Source organism: Mastigoproctus giganteus, chromosome 13 (genome assembly GCF_048544385.1).
Source record: "Mastigoproctus giganteus isolate SK-2022 chromosome 13, ASM4854438v1, whole genome shotgun sequence".
Classification (NCBI taxonomy): domain Eukaryota; kingdom Metazoa; phylum Arthropoda; class Arachnida; order Uropygi; family Thelyphonidae; genus Mastigoproctus; species Mastigoproctus giganteus.
The window spans coordinates 31,238,760-31,255,580 of NC_143587.1; the positions used below are offsets into that span (position 1 = coordinate 31,238,760).

At 38.1% G+C, this 16,821-nt stretch overlaps 2 protein-coding genes across 2 annotated transcripts in view; one reads left to right on the forward strand and one right to left on the reverse strand.

The window, feature by feature from the left end:
- Positions 1 to 3,625, forward strand: part of LOC150075915 (sushi, von Willebrand factor type A, EGF and pentraxin domain-containing protein 1-like) — an 88,788-nt gene extending 85,163 nt beyond the window's left edge. The window contains exon 22 of the mRNA XM_090387687.1: positions 2,552 to 3,625. The gene's annotated coding sequence lies outside the window, so the exon portion shown is untranslated. The remainder of the gene's footprint in view (positions 1 to 2,551) is intronic.
- A 947-nt stretch (positions 3,626 to 4,572) lies between these two features.
- LOC150075916 (mutS protein homolog 4-like) overlaps positions 4,573 to 16,821 on the reverse strand; it is a 61,602-nt gene continuing 49,353 nt past the window's right edge. The window contains exons 16-20 of the mRNA XM_090387210.1: positions 11,356 to 11,420; positions 9,962 to 10,032; positions 7,711 to 7,814; positions 5,718 to 5,806; positions 4,573 to 4,746 (exon numbers count right to left, since the gene is read on the reverse strand). Coding sequence (XP_090243336.1) covers positions 4,573 to 4,746; positions 5,718 to 5,806; positions 7,711 to 7,814; positions 9,962 to 10,032; positions 11,356 to 11,420 — 503 coding nt within the window. The remainder of the gene's footprint in view (positions 4,747 to 5,717; positions 5,807 to 7,710; positions 7,815 to 9,961; positions 10,033 to 11,355; positions 11,421 to 16,821) is intronic.

The following is a 16,821-nucleotide window of genomic DNA, read 5'->3' on the forward strand; positions in this document are numbered from 1 at the left end:
ACATCTGTCTTTCCTCAATTTGAATTTATGCCCTCTCAGGTGATTATTCTGAGCAAGAGGAAGAATCCCATCAGCATTGAGCATGCTCAAACCATTCAAGGCTTTATACACCTCTATCAGATCACCTCGCAGGTGCCTAGTCTCCAGACACTGTAATTTGCAAAACTTAAGCCTTTCTTCGTAAGAGCACCCCTTTGTTCCATTCACTAATCTTGTTGCCCTTCTCTGTACTCGTTCCAGCAGCTCTACATCCTTCTTGAAATGAGGCCTCCAGACCTGTATACAATACTCAAGGTGTATACAGGTCCTGACCATTGCCTTATACAAGGGAATAATTACCTCCTTATCCCTGCTAGAAAAATTCCTGTATATCATTGACAAGGCACCATGAGCTACTCTTGCAGCCTGTCTGCACTACTCAGAAAACTTCATATCTGCCTGCACAATTACCCCCAGGTCCTTTTCATTCTCTACCACTGTCAGTGTAGTACCACAGAGTTGATACGTAGCTCTGGGGTTACTGTTTCTCATATGTAGTACTTTACATTTGTCAATGTTAAACTTCATTTGCCACCTTTCCAGATCCTGTTGCAGCAGCATAGCGTCAGTAGTGTCCTTAACAATCTTGCCAACCTTTGTATCGTCTGAAAACTTGGACATTAAGCTTGATATACCATCATCAATATCATTTATAAGTAGAGAAAACAATAATGGACCCAACACTGCACCCTGAGAGACTCCGCTAACAACATTAGTCCACGATGAGCAGTGTCCATTGATTACCACTCTCTGTCTTCTCCCCCTCAACCACCCCTTTATCCATAGCAGCAATTTGCCTCCAATGCCACAGTGCTCCAATTTGTGCAGCAGTCTTCCATGTGCAACAGTATCAAAAGCCTTTCTAAGATCCAAGTATATAATATCAAAGTTATTCCCTGCATCCAGTTCTTTTGTGACTGCATCATAGTATCCAATCAAATTGGTCAGGCAAGACCTTCCCTTAACAAAACCATGCTGTGTCCGAGCTATAACTGAAGTCTTGTCTAGATGATCCTGCAGTGCTTCTTTAACCAGTGCCTCCATTAATTTTCCGGGAAAAGAAGTTAAACTCACAGGTCTATAATTACTTGTGTCAGCCTTTGATCCTCCTTTGTGAATTGGGGTCACATTTGCACATCTCCAGTCCATGGGTACCTCCCCTGAGTCCAAAGAAGCTCTCATAATTATAGCTAAGGGTTTGCTTACTTCCTTTGCTGCCTCCTTTAATATAACTGGATAGATCCCATCCACTCCGGGTGTCTTTTTTATATTTATCTTCAACGATTTCTCCTTAACTTTCCTCTCAGTTATTACAAAATCATCTAGCTCACAGCCAGAGTTTACTTCACCTCTGGCATTCCCCTTCCTGAATAACTCGTGTGTGAATGCAGATGCAAAATACTCGTTTAGTTTGTTAGCCACCTGAGCAGGATCATGAACAGTTGACCCATCAATATCCAGTGGACCAATCTGATTCATCCCTTTCCTTCTAGAGTTTACATAAGTAAAGAACTCTTTGCTGTTTTTCTTTGCATCCTTTGCCAAGGATTTCTCATAATCTGCCTTTGCCTGCCTAATCTCCTTTGTGACTTGGTTACAGACCAGCTTATATCTATCATAGGCTTCCATGTCACCCATTAATTTATATGTATCCCATGCATTTTTCTTCTCTGCCATATGCCTCATTACTTCATTGACATCCATTTAGGCCTAAACCTTGAACAATATTTCTTAGTTGGTATGTAAAGCCTAGTAGCTTCCAAGATTAGTTCCTTGAATGCTTCCCATTTTGAATTTGCTGTTGGTAACATCATCAGTTGGTCCCACCGTATGGAATTTAAATAGTCTCAGACCATCGTAGTCGCCTTTACGAAAGCAAAAACCCTTCCCTTTACCCCTGATGGTAGTTACCTCTTTGAGTAAATCCTACTTCAGCACACTGTGATCACTGCCACCTAGTGGTTCTTTTATCTGCAGATTCTTAATGCATGAAGAATCACTACTGATAATCAAATCTAGAGTATTATTCCCTCTAGTTGCTTCCCTATCATGCTGATGTAGAAAACAATCGAATTAACCTCAAACCATTAAAGTAAGGTTATTCTCAGAGGGGTTTTTAGGCTTTTGCACAGCTGTGACTTGGAAAACTTTCCAAGCCATAACTGTGTAAACGTTTAGACTACACAATGGAAAAACTATCTTTATATCATATACTGTTGTTTGTGGTTTTCGTTCATGATTTTATAGTTTAAGTCTTGAACTGGAGGAACGAAGGAAAGTCAGCAATTCAACTTGATTTTAACCTACCATCGGAAGACCCTCCACTATATCTTGACGATAACTTACCTTAAAGAATATCCTGAATCCCCATATCAAACTATTTTGTTCTTCTGAATCTCCTTATCGTAATGAACAAAATACTTTCCTACTGATTACTGTTTATTGATGTAAATTGCTGTTAACTTTTTCTATATGTGTATTTAATATTAACGTAATGATTTTTATTTTCTAGGTTCAATCACCAGCTTATGCCCGCTGATTTTCAACCAGGTGTGCTTGAAATGACGAAGAAGAAGTCTTGTAATATATCTGTGAAAAACACAAACAAAAAGAAAAAAACCACATTATTTCAATATTTTACTGACACGCATTGCAAACTATACCGAAATGGATCTTGATGTTAAAACTCTAAAGGAGGCCACAAGCGTTCACCCGCTAGTTTTAAATTTCGATATTTTTATATCTTCTTAGTGGAAAATACTCGAGAAAACTTTCCAAGCCACTGTGTAAGCTTTCTTACAGTAAACGCATATGAATTCGCTATTCATCTCAACTAAGAAATAGCTCTTCTTTAAGATTCCTAGCATATTATAGTCACGTACCATCCGTATAAATCCGTAATTTTTGGATAATACGATATACATCATAGATTTTTGTAATGAATCCATAGGCAAGCTTCTGTAGACTCCTATATATCTCATAAAATATATGGAAAATTATGATTCTAAAACAATTTTTACGATTTTTTCCATGCTCCGCAAGAGAAATGGTAAAAAAAAACAAAACAATAGTGCCAAATGCGCGCCATGATCTAAAAATGTATGCCCCAGTGAGACATATCGGTATATTGAGCACGACTTTATAGCAATTAGAATGTAAAATAAAATTTCATAGGATTACTATTGCCCGTTTCCTATAGTGAAAGGGGTTTAATTTCAAAATAGTTTATTCCTCTGTGTTTATTGTCGATATTCCGCCGTTACATATCGAAATAGAAAGAATCTCGGAAGATACACATTATATGCCCTGCCTTTCTGTTATCGTTTCTATAATTTATTCTTTCCTGCTGATTTATCTTAGCGATACTGAGCTGTGCTCGCAATTTTCGCTACTTCTGTTTCAAAAATCCACAACACGAAACATAGTGAACTGAGACATCAAAAGCTTAGTATCACGCAGAAATATTTTACGAGAAATTGTGAAAATAGCTAGAACTGCCTTGCTAAAATGAAAATAGTTTACATTATATGTTTTAATACTGCAGTTCCTAATATTTTCTCTTCATTCAATAATAGCTTCTAATCATGTCAAAAAATGAAAAACAATTCAGACTTTTAAAACCTTGTTTGATAACTTCTCGAAACCAACTGTACAGTCTTCTCACTTAAATAATAAAAATATTTCTCTTTACTTGTCTTAATATCGAAAGAACACAGAACACACGCACAGCCTTTCCATCATTATAAAATTATAGAATGAAAATCCTATTTGGCGCTTTTTTTTCTCGGGAAAATTGGTGAAATGAGGTTTTTCATCCAGAAAAATAGACAAACGATCAAAGAATACAAATACGTGTACTTCACAGTCAGTTGCTTTGAAAAACGATCTGCTGGTCTGACGAATCACAATGCCATTTGACCATGTTACCATTGCGTTTGGCAAGAAAAAGCATGGTCTAACAGAATTGATGTAGATTCAGACAATTCAAGCTGGTGCAACACTGTCACGGTGCAGTGAACATTTGTTTGGAGTCTTTAAAATGGCCGAAGTGCAGAAAGGTGGAATATCGGACTATGAAGAAACTAGTTTCAGTGCTCCGGTCAATGCAATGTTCCTATTGTTTCCCAATGGCTATGGTATGTTTCAAACTATATCTGCACAATCTCGAGATATGCGCACAATATTCGGAAGACCTTTCGCCCTTCGTGCATCAACGAGTTGTGGTCGAAAAAACTATACGAGGTGGCTCCATTAACAACCACTAACTCTTCAGGTGGCAGGCCGACGATAGTCTTAAATTACATTAACTAAATAAATTAACTTTACATATATTCTGATATGTTCTTTAAACGTAGTCATGACGTAGGATAGTACAGATAACTATCTGCATGTACACCATGCAGATTTAGCAAAACTGACAAGAAGTTATGTATTTAATATCAGTTTTTATAGAAAAAGGATAGCAACAAATAGAATATTTAGAGCGACTGAACGTTGTTAACCATGAGAGATACAACACTTTACTATACGAGGTTATTCCTCTACGACTCTCATAAGTTCCTGTTCATACTGCTCTCGAAGAACTTTAAGATAGTCCCTCAACGCATCCTCACCCAAACAAGAGTTCCTTGCCAATTGCATCAAGTGTGCGGCTAATTTGTAAGTTGCTCTCTGTTGACGATTTTCTGCGGTGTCATAGTCAGGAGTCTGCGAGACAATAAAAATCGCATTATATTCACTCAAATCATACACTTTAAAGCGTTTCATATTTATGATCAATGTGGCGTGAGAAATTTATCATTTAGATCGGGGGTTGTCTAACCCGTGAGCAGCATAATATGAGGGAATGGGCCTCTTCCGGCAATGGTTTGGACTCCCCTGATTTAAGCGATAAATTTCTCAAAAATTGCAAATATGTTTAAACTGAAAATATAAACGTTGACCAACAAAATTAAATTCTATTTTGAAAAATACGAGGGATGATCATTTAATTTTGAAAAAAAACCCAGCAAAGACTTCTTTAAAAAATGTTCTTGTTTATGCTCCGGCACGACCACCAGGTGAATATTAATATCAGTGGAGTCTACAATAAATCAATCAATACAAATGTCAATCGTACTTAGCAGTCACGGGCTTGAACCCCGGTCCACTCAAAGAGCGTGTGCTACTTCACACGCTCTTTGAGCAGGAAATGGTCACTGCCATAAGTGCCGAGATTCTTCCACATCCCCCTTATGCAGCGGACTTAGCCCGTGTGATTTTTCCTGTTTCCACATCTGAAGAAGGTCTGAAAGGTAAGCGTTTTGCTTGCGACACAAGATGCTCGCAGAGCCACAACGAGAGCACTTCGCAGTCTTTCGAAAAAATGACTTACGAGATTTAATGCGTGGGTACGATGGTGGCGAAAGTGTGTAAAGTTCACGGGAAAGTATTTCGAGAAGGAGAAATCCACAGAAGAGTCAGATGATGAATATTAAGATAAGATCTTGCACCAGTCCGCCAATTAAATGATAATCCCTGGTACATAATTTGTGATATTAAACCGTTCTTGCGGCCTGAAATCTTCAGCATTCTAATGTTTTGACTCCAAGACAAATAAAGTTTGACGCCCCTGATTTAGATTATGCATTCAGACATCTTTTAAAATAATGACAAGCAATTTCAACATTTATACTTACGTGTTTTTTACTTGTTAATTGTTCTGCCAGCTTTTTGGCACCCTCTGTTACAGCGGCCGGAAGGGTCGACACTTCGGCCAACTTCAGACCTGTTCAAATATCATAAAGAGAAGTATAGATATGATTATGTGATATAAAGAAATACAAAACCTATCAAAAAACTATATTGATCCGAAATTCAGTACTTCGTCACTTGGGATATTTCATTTAAGGGTCTAAATAATTATTTTTTAATCTAACAGTAAAATAAGACATTATTAATGACTGTATAATTGTATTTATTTGTAATGGTGGGGCGGTTACCATCCTGACGATCATGGAGGGTGACAGAGTATGCCATCAATGAAGCACTTAAAAATCTACTGGTGATTTAACTCCAAAGATGGGAGATATTAGGCAGTATTGGAATTTCTTAACTTTGTTTAATTAAATAGCGAAATCTTTTTAAATAATGACTTTAAAAATACGGAATTTTTACCCATTTTCATAGTTTACAAAACTTTGGTTTACAAAACTGTAAACCGAAGTTTACAGTTTTGTAAACCAAAGTTTGTAATGCATATTAAAAAAGCCTTCTCACAATGGCATTGCTATCTCATTTATAGTGCAAACCTAGGAAGAGGGTAACGATATAGAAGCGACTGCTGACTGGTCTCACTACATTACAAAAAATGGAGTTATACTTGTCACTTAGCACGTGGTCTGTAAGGAGTATAACGTCCAACTTGCACAAAGCTGAAAACAAAAATTCTTTACATTTAGGTTTCCATTGAGCTTACACGTTGGCACAATACCACAGATCTTCCTTCAGATATCGAGCGGTAAGATTCCAGAAGGCTGCCAGGTAGCAAACTGAATCATCCGTCCACCATTTGGGTAAAACAATATGCAATTCATGTTGAACAAATTCCACGCAGGAACACGCTAATATCAGTCATTTACCCTAATTTGACACCAAAACCTATTCTCCAAACAAGTTTCACAGCTCAGAAAAGCTCTCTCTGTAACATGCGCGATTATTTTTCTATATTTTAGCCAAAATTGTTTTTTTTTTTTTTTTTTTTTTTTTTAGAATAGGCGCCAAGGGAGCTAAGTCAGAAAATTGCAAATCTGGAATAACTCACGAGGCGGGGCCCTACTCCATCTGCCAAGATCGGCTAACTACAGCTTCGATTGAAGAGGCTTATATAAATTCTTCCATCAATGATGAAATCGAACCCAGATCTCTCTAAACGAGTGGCAGATGGCAATATATTGTGCCAACTAAGCTACCACAGAAGGTCGCGTGTTTTGTATGTGTGTGTTCTGCTGTCAGTATTCTGTTTCGCGAGACCAGACAGAAATGGCTCTGTTTCCATTCACTTTCATTCATGCCCTCGTGGGTAGCACAGTTGGTAGAATCGCCGTTCTCCCCACCACACCTGGTGGAAAAGACCTGAGTTCGAATCTCGTCGATGACGCGAGAAAATTTGATGGACCTTTTTTCACAACGTGGCTGAGTTAGTCCGTCTCACGCGAGGTATCATGGTTTTTTCTCCCGGGAACTCGGGTTTTTCGTCTAGCGAAACAGAAAATTGACCACAGAACATATGCAATTTACATTATACACGGAGCAATATGGCCTTAGTCACTGATGCTCCTAAAACCCTATTACAACTTTCACTTATTTATCATTTTCATTTACTCTCTCAATCGTAAAGTCTGTGTTCATGTTTTTGTCCCTGGGAGATGACATCGGGATGCAGCTGCTTCCAAGCTTTCATATTAACATAGTCGGGAATGCAACACTCTCCCAAGAACGACTAACTCAATCACGAAGTTAAAAAATATATATATTACAGTATATCCCATTGAAATTCTTCCAAACAACATAAAGTATTTCCAACTTTCGGTCAGCAATGGGAATCAAGCGCAAGCATATGTCATGTAGCATTAATGACCAGTACAGCAATCTACTGCACTACACATGCAGCAGTATATTAAAGATTCTCACCGTAATGCTCTTCTTGAGTTGAACCCCTGGCCAGTACGTGAGTGTACCGTACTTTAGCCACTTCACCAGTTTTGTCAACATCGTGTTGGATCTGGAAGAAGTAGCTGCAAAGAAAAATAATAATTAAGAAAATAATAATTAATAATTAAAATAATTCGAATGCATTTTAAAATACAAATTAAAATAGAACTAAATATTCATTATTTATGAAACAAAACGATTTGACCATGCAAATGTCATGCACAGTCTATTACAAGAGACCTACTATGTATGGTAACCTCCTTCCTTTCTGTCTTAAGCCTTAATGCAGCGACATTATTTAAAAAAAAAAACACTACTTCAACATGCTGAAAGAAGTAAGTTTTCCTGAATAAACCCCCTAAAAATCATGCATGAGATGCAATGACATTCTGACCTAAGTCTGCTTCCTGAAGATCTGATTGGAAGAGAAAAATGGGTAATCCCGTAAACAAGAGGGCGTGCAGATCAGCTATTTACTGTAGGCGCTTGATCTCCAATGGAGGGCCATTCGGAAAGTAACGAAGCCATTGTTCCCAACGCCAAAGTTAAGTGCTTGAAAATGATGTTTTTTTGTATAAAAATGGCTCTATAGTTTAAGAGGCCATCCTAAGCTAAAAAAAAATTCAAGATTAAAAGCCAGTTTAAGCCGGATCAGGACGGTAATGGTACCCCTTCCTTCCTTCTGTTTTAATGAAAAAGACTTGACATTGTGGAAGTATCTACCCATTGGTAGATACTTCCACAGATACCTCCTATTCATCATATGTGGACCACAGTGTTTTGTTTTCTATGATAAAAATACATCTCTACAGACATAATTCTGAATCGGATTCTGAGCTTAATAATTCAGTTATGTGTATTCCCAAGATGATTCGTAAGAGGCCTCCGATTCGATGTTTAATCTACTCAGATGTTTTGTACAATTTAGAAGAAAAATTCCAGCAAAACTAAACAAATGATTATTTAAGATAACATACGAGAGGCGTTCAATAAGTTATATCTTTTTACTATAAATATGAAATCTATAAAAAACTGTAGCTTTATCATTCTCTCATAAATTTTCTTATCTTATTTGGGCAGGTCCATCTCAATACAGTTAAATACGGAAGACGAGAAGAGATTTAAAATAGCATTTTGATGATGGCCACATAGGGCCATCATCAATGAACACCTTCCATGAACCCATGAAAGCTGTGCATGGTGATGCTGCTCCTTCTGAATAAAGTTTGGTCGCGGCAGTTCAAATGGGACAGTGAATCCATAGGTGATCCCTGCTCGGGGCATCCATAGAAAGGTCAACTAGAGAAATGTGCCAAAATATTGAAGACCTGGTTATGCAGGATTGACGTTATTAAAATGTCTATGATTGCCAGAGAATGTAATATTTCCGAGGGGTTGGTACTGACCGTCTTCCATGAACACTTGGCCATGTCAAAGGTCAGTTCTCGCTGAGCGCCAAGAATGCTCACACCTCTTCAGAAACAGTGCAGTGTAGTGCTCAACTTTCAGAAAAATTTGCACATGCATGATATAGATCCACAAGTGTTTCTTTCAAGCATTATAACTGGAGATGAAACGTGTATTCATCACTGAGATCCAGAGTCCATGCATAGAAATGCTAGGAGTTAACACCACTCAAAAAGTTAAGAAGTTTAGGACTCTATTCTCCCTCAGGAAGATCCATATTTTGGACACGGAGGGAATTCTTTTGATAGACCACATTCTACTTAAGAAAATAGTCACTGAAGCTGCGTATGTTACTTTTCTCAAAGATTTAGCAGGAACCATAAAGGAAAAGAGAAGAGAGAAGATAGTGCTTCTTTATGCTCCTGTACAGGTGCCATAAAGCAATATTATTGCTCTGCAATCTCTCCCAGCAGCAATTACAACTCTGCGAGACCGAGGACGCCAGGAGAAAATAATCACTAGAAAAATAAAAATATTTCCGAAAAGAAAATAATCACTAGCGTGATTATTTTCTTTTCGGAAATCTGAAAGAAAAAAAAAAAAAAAAAAAACCTGCTTGGGCATCGATATGCAAGTAACGACGATCTAGTTTTAAATGGCTTTTCCAGGAACCAGAAGAAAGATTTTTTTCGAGTATTTCTTCTTTGTTTCTTCGCTCTTTTTCAGTACTTAAATAGACTATGATGCTTCTTTATTACCTAGGTAAATAACTTTTTGAGTGCCCCTCGTATGAGGACAAACGAAACTCTTAAATAACACCTACTTTGAAACATTCGGGTAAATGATGTCCAGTTGAGTTAGCTCAAGAAAGTGAGTGGCGAATAAAGTAAATGCCTGAAAAAAAAAAACATATAAAACATATTAACTTTATATTATAGGATTAAAAATAACATGATCATCTGAAATTTATGATTTTGATAAGATAAAATCTAAAAGTTTTCTCTAGGTGATCTTTCTGGGTTTACAACGACTAAAAACGAATTTTAAAGCTGAAAATACGCCTTTTTTATACAACAGCCATGAGTAACCTAATTAGAAAATTAATCTAAAAATAAGATTAGAAAATCTGTAAATTAAAATTCCATTACGTGGAAACTGAAAGGTGACCTTCCTGGACAAGAAAGTATATGTGGCATGACATGTACCTTCCATACCATGAGGATACAAGTGGAAATGTGGTAATGGCTAAACTGTGAAATGGTTCATATTATTCATAACATTTATACAGCAGATGCCCCTGCATCCGTCTCGACAACTTTTATTTTCTGAATTATTTACACAGCACAGTTTTAAAAATTATGAAATTTTGACTCTTCTGACTTCAAATTCGATTTTTTATGTATTTACGATTCATAAGTTGAAGACTGTTAAGGTAATTTCAGCAATTTGAAGGCTCAATAGCCCAGTTTCGTTCAAGCTACTGCAATTTAATTTAGCATTGCATGCGATCTAACGTTCTACATCCACAAAAAAAGTAAGTCCCATATTAAACCGATTTTGTTTATGAAAACCCAAAACCCCAAACACGAGAAGTATTAGCACCATGCATGGGTTGAGTTGAGAAGATGAAATGTTGACATTAGACTTTAATTTCTATAGATTGTAATTTTCAAGAAATACATACGAAGAAAGGTTGTTCCAGAAAACAAAAGTTGAAGGAATAAATGAGGAAGAAAAAAAGTTGGTTCTGTGAGTTTGAAGTTGGACAGTACCGAATTTGGTACGTTTTTTAATGTGTAGTCTTCAACCCATTAAAATATGTTTTATATGTGCAGTTTTAACAAAAAAATTAATGAAAAGAACATAAGAAAGTTTGTTTTCTGCTATCCACAGGTTTCGATTAATCCTAAAGTGAAGCTGGAGTCTGCTTTCTAGGTGGAATTTTGTTTGGAAACTTGCTCTGCTTGAAAGCTCTCTGTTTTTTCACTCCTTCAAAGAGAACTACGGCGATATGGATGAGGACTTGATACGTTTGGGAGGGTGTCATTTACATTCCGAACTTAAGAATCTCAATATGGCCCCGTCGAAAATGAAAATTATGGCATTTTCTTATCAACCAGGGTTAATCTCATGGAAGCTATTTTATTAAAGTTTATTAATAAACATGCAGTTTATTAAAGAACTGAATTACGATTTGCTTTTGTGCTGTTTGCTTACCTTGGTACTAAGCAGCTGTTCGCAGATAGCAAAGCAAATGCCAACTCCCTCTTCTACACTGGTTCCTAAGAAAAGACACTTGAATTGGTTAACATGAAATAAATATCGCTCATGTTTGTTATTTTAAACTATGCACAAGGTCGCCTAGTAATACAACAAACCACAGCGTGATTTAGCACTTAATTTCAGAAAAATTTTCCTATTTTAAAAGACTGATTTAGTTCAGCTTTCACATACAAATAAATAAGAGTAAAGGCAAGAAATGATCAGAACAAAATCACTCGGGATGTTTAAAGGCGTGGCTCAAGTCGCCATCCCATAAGACATTTTAAATGGAAGGCTAATCAGAGAACTAAGGGGGGTCATAAAAGAATTTCGACGTGGCAGAGATTATTTCTTTGGCAAATTAGCATCATGGATTGATCATTGTCATGTTGAAATAAAAGATGTGCAAGTTGACAATATGGCAAAAGTAAAGGACTTAGTACAGTTTCAATGCAATGTCGACCTTTGAGATTACAGCAACAAAAATCAGTGATGAACAGCAATCATAAGGGTTGGAAGCCTATTTCAAAGTTTGTTTAATACAGAAGGGCACTTCTTTAAATGGGGCGTCGCCACAAGGGGATTCTTCTATTCTTGCTCCCTTGAAGGAAGGAAGATCGTTTTGAATATTTTCGTTATTCTTTTAATTGCGTTAATTTTAATTTTAATTGTTTTGAATTGTGTTAAATTGATTATTTAATTATTTATATTTTACTTTAATTATTTATATTTTACTTTAATGGACCGGTAAGTTGTCGATTTTTTCGTTTTTTCCGTTTTAATTTCTGGAGGGTATCATACGGAAGTGTTCCACGTACTATATTGAGGTAAACTCCTCTTATTAATTTACTAATATTCTTGCTCCCTGAAAACCTTGATTTATCAGTAAAGAACATTCTGTCACCATTCTTTGTTACAACTGGCTATGCGTCTGCACCACTGAAGTCACTGTACATGATGGTTGGTGGGGGTTGGGGCATGGAATCGACGCAATGCACAATACGAATGCGGTTTACTTGATACTGGATGCTATAAAGCTGAACTATAGTATCTTTAATTTCAGAGAGGCCAATCTATCAGTCCTAGCCTGCCGGCGTTTTATTCGGTTTTCACCCCCTGACGTTTCGGTTTAGTGCACAAGAACGTGGATAATGATGGCTGTGGGTGTTTTCTGCTATCCACAGGTGCCACATCGACCAAACGTTATAGGATTTCGTTCAACCATGACGGCTCACTCAGAAACCGATCTGAGAGCAATGAAACCGCTGTATGACAAGTTGTAAAGGCTGAATGGCTAATCATAGACGTCACCATTACTTTCCCAATTAAAAACTGTTCTATTGGAGGCATGGAGGTATATTCTCATCGGCACAAAAAGGGGAGATGCGTTTCAAGGAAGACCCAATAAGTATGAATTATAAACACTAGTTATGTTTTTCCTTAGTGGGCCACAACGTTTTGCTATATATATATATATATATATTTTTTTTTTTTTTATGTAAACCCCAAACACGAGAGGTATTAGAAACTATAGTACTTAGTACCGTGCTTGGGTTGGAGGTTGAGAAGACGAAAGAAGATATTTGTTGACATTGGGCTTGAACTTCTGTAGACTAATTTTCAGGAAATGCGTATGACGGAAGGTTGTTCCAGAAAACGGCAGTTGAATGAATAAACGAGGAAGATGAAAAGTTGGTTCTGTGAGTTTGAAGTTGGACAGTAAATGGATGTTGGCTGGTGGCGGCACGTGTTCGGACTGTTTTGAAAGAGAGAGAGGGAATTATAGAAGCCAATTCAGAAGAACAGTGCCCATGGCAATATCTATAGCAGAGGCATGCAACAGAAACAGTACGTCTATGAGACAGCGAGTGGAGAGACTGTTAGAGATGAATTATTAATTAACCTAACTGCCCTCTTCTGAATAGAATCAAGAAGCCTGAGAGAGGTTTTGGGGACACCACCCCAGATGTGGGAACAATATTCCATGGCAGGGCGGATTTGCGATTTATACAGAGTGAGCAGCTGTTTGGAAGAAAAGTAATGCCGAGAGCGAAAGAGAAAACCAAGTTTTTTAGATGGCGAGGAAGCAATATTTGTATTGTGCTTGTGCCAAGAGAGATTAGAAGTGAGGGTAATCGGGTAATCCCCAAAAGAGATATATCATTTTGCCTAGAAATCGGAGTGTCACCAAAAATAAGCATAGGAGCAGAAGAATTCTTTTTGCCAGATATAAGACAAGACTGAGTATTAGAAGGGTTGAAATCAACTGAGTTGTCTTTGCCCCACTGAAGAATCACCTGAAGATCTGCATTTAAGGAATTGATAGCATATTTTCGAGAAGTTGAAGCTAATTGAGCAGAGCACGGTTTCTCAAAATGGAAAGTGAAATGCAATGTGCTATCATCGGACAAAACTATGGATAGGATTTCCAGTCAATGGAAGAAGGTCATTAATATACGAGAGGAAAAGAGTGGGGGGAAAGAACTGAACCTTGGGGGACATCGGCATTAGTGGAGAAGTTAGAAGACAGAGAGCCAACTACCATCACCCGCAATGAGCGATCAGAGAGAAAACTGGATAACCAATTACAAAAAACAGTTGGCAATCCATAAGATGGAAGCTTGTTTAGAAGACCTTTATGCCAAATACGATCGAAGGCCTTTGAGATGTCAAGAACAACTACTTGTGTTTCACGGAACCATTCCATTGAATTAGTCCATAAATTAGTCCATAAGCCAGAATATCACCAGTGGGATCGACACTGACGGAATCCATACTGGCGACTGTTGATCAGACGGAAGGTTCCGCGGTAATTTAAGAGTTGGCAGTTAATTGACTTCTCCATTACTTTAGAAAGAGTAGAAGAAATTGCAATGGGACGATAATTGGATAGGAGGGATTTGTCACCCTTTTTAGGAACTGGCTGGATGTGAGCAAATTCCCAAACAGAAGGGAAAACACCTTTGGAATAAAAAAGTGAAAAAAGGCGGAAAAAAGAACAGGAGTAAGTTCAGGAGCACAGGTTTCGAGAACAAGTGGAGAAATACCATCAGGACCTGGAGCTTTATTAGCATCAAGATTCGTCAAAATTCTTCTGACATCCTTTTGACGGAAGACCACAGGAGGCATTGAATGGAGCGTGTTGGGAATGGTGGGAGGTGTTTTACCAAGATCATTAATACACGAGTTGGAAGAAAAATGGGATGCTAGCAGGTCAGCTTTATCTTTGGTTGAAGTGACAACCGAGCCATCTGGTTTGGACAGAGGTGGGAGCAGAGATGGGAAAAAGTTGCAGCCAATAGCTTTGGCAAGAGACCACAATGGTCGATTACCATTAGGGCAAGAAGCAAGTTTTCTACTCTTAGCCTGTTCAAAATCTAGTTTGGACTGATTAATAACTGCTTTACAATTGTTGCGAGCTTTGGTGTAGGCAGAAAATGAAACTGAAGAATTAGAAACAAGCCAATAACGATATGCAACATTCTTCTCCTGAACGGCCGTAGTACATTTATTGGAAAACCAAGGTTTAGATAAAGGACGAGATTTTAAAGTGGAGTGTGGGATAAAGGATTCCATTCCTGCAAGCATAATTTCACTGACACGATCTGAGCAAACGTTGACATCAAAAGTTTTGAAACAGTAATCCGACCAAGGAAAAGAAGAAAAGAAATCTTGCAGGACATCCCATTTTGCATTCTTGTAATGCGAAACAACACGAGGTTGGGAATAGTCATGAGATAAAGGCTCCATTGGAGAAGAGACAATCACCAAGTTGTGATCTGAAGTGCCTAAAGAACCACTCACTTCGATCGTGTACTTAGAAGGGTTGTTTGTGAGAAAAAGATCAAGCGTGTTGGCTGTATGATTAGGATTGTCTGGTATTCTTGTAGGTAAATGAACAACCCGTGCAAGGTCATTAGTAATTGCAAAAGCCTGAGCATCTCGACTAGCTGGGTCGGTGTTGCTAGAAAACGGAAGCCAGCTGGAATTGTGAACATTAAAATCACCAAGGAAAATTACCTTTCTGTTAGGAAAGTTGGACTGGAGAAAGTCAAGTTGCAAAGAGAGGAGAATTCAAAGAGCTCCAATTGATTTTGGAGAAAGGTAGAGACAACAGATGAATTTGACACAATGAAGTAGAGAGATTTTAAGCCAGAGAAGATCAAAGAGAGGAGATTACAAATTGCCAAGTCTCTAACAGGGAATATCAGAACGGACATATGCACAAGTACCACCTTTGAGGCGAATGGAATCATATAGCGAATAATTTGGTCATCTGAGATGAGCAGTAGTTGAATCAACCGATAACTAAGATTCTGTGAGAAAAAGTACATGGGGTTTGGCAGACTGCAAGTGGAAATGGACAGAGAGATCAGAATTGAGACCACGTATATTTGTGAAATGAATTAGGAAGTGCTTGGAGGTTTAGATCTTTTCGCAGATAAGCGTGCTCTGTTAGTTTGACAATTCATGGTGTATTCAATAGTAAGAAAAAGTGGGTGGGACATGCTGTATGAAGTAATGAAATTTTTGGATATGGCGTACATGTGGTAAGAATATACCCAGATCCTTGACATAACGTGGCCTCGACAATGTTCCCCGCATGCACACTACTCGGACTCCCTCCAGTTACTATCTGGCAGAGTAGAGGTAGCAAGATTATACACTAGCTGATCCGGAAGCCTCCTAGAGTGTTACCAATAGTTTCGGTCCGGTGTACTAACTATCGGCCGGCCTGCGAACACCGTTTTAGAGCGGTACCCTTGAAATGTAAGCAATATTGGATGTCGCCACGATGTTCATCATAACCTCAAAATCATCAATCATACTGCATGATGGAAGAGATGGGGAAGGGTTGACTGGAACTTAGATCTAGAGACTAAATATGGGTTCCACCACTTCAAGCCTCCAATAAGCAAAGTATGAAAGGAACTATCACATACCAAGTATATATTGTGTATAATGTTTCTAGTGGCACTGAGCTTTCTCCTACAAACCGCGAAGTATGCTTTGTGACGCAATATAAACTATAGAAGGGGAAGACGTGAAAGGGGGTGACAGGGGAGAGAGTAGAGCAAGAAGGATAAGGTTGATGATAGGAAGGCTGTCTAACAAGAAATAGGAAGTTAAAGGAATAGAGGGACATCCATGTGGAAGAAGTCCATCATCCACACGGGAAGGAGGCAGACAAGAAATGTTAAAGATTTATGGTGGTAGGATCCACCAGGCGAAAAATAAGGATGGGAGGTGTGGGAAGAGAGTATGAGTAAGTTGGGAATAAAGCATAAGGCCAGGGTGCCCTATGTTGGGCAGAGTGGCACTGAGGGCAGTTGTTCTCTATGAATAATCACACACCGGCCAGACCAGTTGTAGACGGTGTCAGCATATCCCACGCCATGACACAAATTAGAGGGCATGACT